The 3690-nt window shown below is 44.8% G+C and overlaps 1 protein-coding gene across 1 annotated transcript; it reads left to right on the forward strand.

The window, feature by feature from the left end:
- The first annotated feature begins 1485 nt into the window (after window positions 1-1485).
- Window positions 1486-3486, forward strand: LOC144309394 (microphthalmia-associated transcription factor-like). Its single transcript, XM_077890466.1, is given in 3 exon segments — window positions 1486-1925; window positions 2094-2444; window positions 2446-3486. Coding segments are annotated over 3 exon segments (1410 nt in total). The 5' UTR covers window positions 1486-1514; the 3' UTR covers window positions 3094-3486.
- Window positions 3487-3690: the final 204 nt, after the last annotated feature.

Below are 3690 nucleotides of genomic sequence, written 5' to 3' on the forward strand. Positions count from 1 at the left end.
GGATTATCTGTGTAAAGTACCCTACTATTATTGTATTATTATCAACGAGTTTCTTTAAGTTTGTTATTAATTGGCTTATATAATTGGCTTCTCCTAAGCTGGGGACATCAATATTTATAATTGTTAATCTTGTTGGATAGATCCCTTTATTATGATATAGTGTCTTTTGATTGGAGCATTTAGTCCATTGACATTCAGAGTAATTATGGAAGCAGGAATTTAGTGCCATTGTATTACCTTACAGGTTGTAAACTGTGTTCCTATAGACCATCTCTGTTTATTTTTTGGTCTTTGTTGCCTTTGAGCTCTATCTTCACTCAAAGAATCCCCTTTAATATTTCTCACAGGGCTGGTGTAGTGCTCACTACTTCCTTTAATTTTGTCTGTCCAGGATTCTCTTTTATTTATCTTTCCTTCTATTCTGAATCACAGCTGTGCTAGATAAAGTATTCTTGGCTGCATCTGTTTCTTGCTTAACACCCTGAATCTGTCTTCCCAGTCCTTTCAGGCCTGCTTGGTCACTGTGGACAGGTCTGCCTGCCTTATTTGTCTACCCTTGGTGACTCAGGACCTCTCTACTCCCAAGCTGCTTTCAGGATTTTCTCATTATCGCTGAAATCTGCAAACTTCACTATTGTATGTTGAGGTGCTAACCTATTTTTATTGATTTTGAGGGGAGTTCTCTGTGCCTCTTGGACATGAATGCCTGTTTGAACGCCTTCTCCAGTGTAGGAAAGTTCTCAGCTGTAATTTGTTCAGATTAAACCTTCTGCCCATTTTCTCTCTTCTCCTCTGGGATCCCTATTATTCAAATATTATTTCACTTTATAGTATTGCTGATCTCTCAAATTCTCCCTTTGTGATCCAGCAGTTGTCTTTCTCTCCTTTTATCAGCTTCCTTATTCTCCATTATTTTATCTTCTGTATCAGTGACTCTCTCTTCTGACTCCTTTACCTTTGCAGTTGAAGCCTCCATTTGTGACTGCAACTCAGTAATAGTCTTTTAAATTTCAGCCTGATTATATTTTAATTGTTTTATTTCTCCAGTAAGGGATTCTCTACTGCCTTCTGTGCTTTTTTTGAAGCCCAATGAGCATCTTTAAAATCACTGTTTTGAATTCTAGTTCAGACATCTTACTAATATCCATATCCATTAAATCCGTGGCTGTGAGTACTATCTCCTGTTCTTTCTTTTGGGCTGAATTTCCCTGTGTCCTCATTTTGTCCAGATAACCAAGTGAGAAAAGACGAAAATAGGAAGAACAACACCACAAATGTATAAACAAAACAAACCAGAAGAAAGCAGAAACAAAGCAAAATAAAAAAAAAAATCGGGGGCCGGGGGCCGGGGGCTGGTGGCCGCACGCGGGCAAGCGGGCTCAGCTGGGCGCTGCGCAGGGGCGCACAGCTCGGGCGGGGTGGAACCCAGGCTCCGCCACCTTTCCCCCGCCCCCCACCCCCACCCCAGGCTCTGTTCTCACTTTGCAGCCGTGGAAGGACTGGGAGCCGGAGCCATGCAGTCGGAATCGGGGATCCTGCTGGATTTCGAAGTCGGGGAGGAGTTTCACGAAGAGCCCAAAACGTATTACGAACTCAAAAGTCAACCTCTGCAGAGCAGTTCTGAGGAGCATCCTGGGGCCTCCAAGCCTCCGATAAGCTCCTCCAGTATGACATCACACATCTTGCTACGCCAACAACTCATGCGTGAGCAAATGCAGGAGCAGGAGCACAGGGAGCAGCAGCAGAAGCTGCAGGCGGCCCAGTTCATGCAACAGAGAGTGCCTGTGAGCCAGACCCCAGCCATAAACGTCAGTGTGCCCACCACCCTTCCCTCTGCCACCCAGGTGCCGATGGAAGTCCTCAAGGTGCAGACCCACCTCGAAAACCCCACCAAGTACCACATACAGCAAGCCCAAAGGCAGCAGGTAGAGCAGTACCTTTCTACCACTTTAGCAAATAAACATGCCAACCAAGTCCTGAGCTTGCCATGTCCAAACCAGCCTGGCGATCATGTCATGCCACCAGTGCCGGGGAGCAGTGCACCCAACAGCCCCATGGCTATGCTCAAACTTAACTCCAACTGTGAAAAAGAGGGATTTTATAAGTTTGAAGAGCAAAACAGGGCGGAAAGTGAATGCCCAACCATGAACACGCATTCACGAGCATCATGCATGCAGATGGATGATGTAATTGATGACATCATTAGCCTAGAATCAAGTTATAATGAAGAAATCCTGGGATTGATGGATCCTGCTTTGCAAATGGCAAATACGTTACCTGTCTCTGGAAATCTGATTGATCTTTATGGCAACCAAGGCCTGCCTCCCCCAGGCCTCACCATCAGCAACTCCTGTCCAGCCAACCTTCCCAACATAAAAAGGGAGCTCACAGCGTGTATTTTTCCCAAAGAATCTGAAGCGAGTACATTGGCTAAAGAGAGGCAAAAAAAAGGACAATCACAACTTGATTGAACGAAGACGACGATTTAACATAAACGACCACATTAAAGAACTAGGTACTTTGATTCCCAAGTAAAATGATCCAGACATGCGTTGGAACAAGGGAACCATCTTAAAAGCATCTGTGGACTATATCCGAAAGTTGCAACGAGAACAGCAACGTGCAAAAGAACTTGAAAACCGACAGAAGATATTGGAGCACGCCAACGGGCATTTGTTGCTCAGAATACAGGAACTTGAAATGCAGGCTCGAGCTCATGGACTTTCACTTATTCCATCCACGGGCCTCTGCTCTCCAGACATGGTGAATCGGATCATCAAGCAGGAACCCACTCTTGAGAACAGCAACCAAGACCTCCTTCAGCATCATGCAGACCTACCTTGTACGACGACGCTTGATCTCACAGAGGGCAGCATCACCTTCAACAACAACCTTGGAGCCGGGACCGAGAGTAGCCAAACCTATAGCGTCCCCATGAAAATTGGATCCAAACTGGAAGACATCCTGATGGATGACACTCTTTCTCCCGTTGGTGTAACTGACCCACTCCTTTCATCAGTGTTCCCTGGAGCTTCCAAAACAAGCAGCCGAAGGAGCAGCATGAGCATGGAAGAAACTGATCATACTTGTTAGCAGGCCCTCCCTGCTCTGCGCTTTCAAAAACTGCTTCCTTTCTTGATTCGTAGGTTTCATAATTTACCTGAACGGGTTTTCTTGATAATTTTCCTTTAATATGATTTTTTTTCATGCTTTACCAATAGCCCAGGATATATTTTATTTTTAGAATTGTGTGAAACAGACTTGTATATTCTATGTTACAACTACAAAGGCCTCCAAAGTCTTGTACCATACGTGTACAGTATCTGTGAACTGCATTCACCCTGGACTTTAGCTTTCTGAGCAAGAGGATTTTTGCATCAGAGAAATTTCTGTCCATTTTTATTCAGGGGAAGCTTGGTTTGAGATTTTTATGTCTGTGGCATCTTTGGAAATTAAATGTAAAGTTTAATCGAAAGAATGTAAAGCGGGACCCCTGGGTGGCGCAGCGGTTTAGGCGCCTGCCTTTGGCCCAGGGTGCGATCCTGGAGACCCGGGATCCAGCCCCACGTCAGGCTCCTGGTGCATGGAGTCTGCCTCTCCCTCTGCCTGTGTCTCTCCCTCTCTCTCTTTCTCTCTCTGTGTGGCTATCATAAATAAATAAAAATTTAAAAAAAAAGAATGTAAAGCAAC

This window comes from Canis aureus, chromosome Y (genome assembly GCF_053574225.1).
Source record: "Canis aureus isolate CA01 chromosome Y, VMU_Caureus_v.1.0, whole genome shotgun sequence".
Classification (NCBI taxonomy): Eukaryota; Metazoa; Chordata; class Mammalia; order Carnivora; family Canidae; genus Canis; species Canis aureus.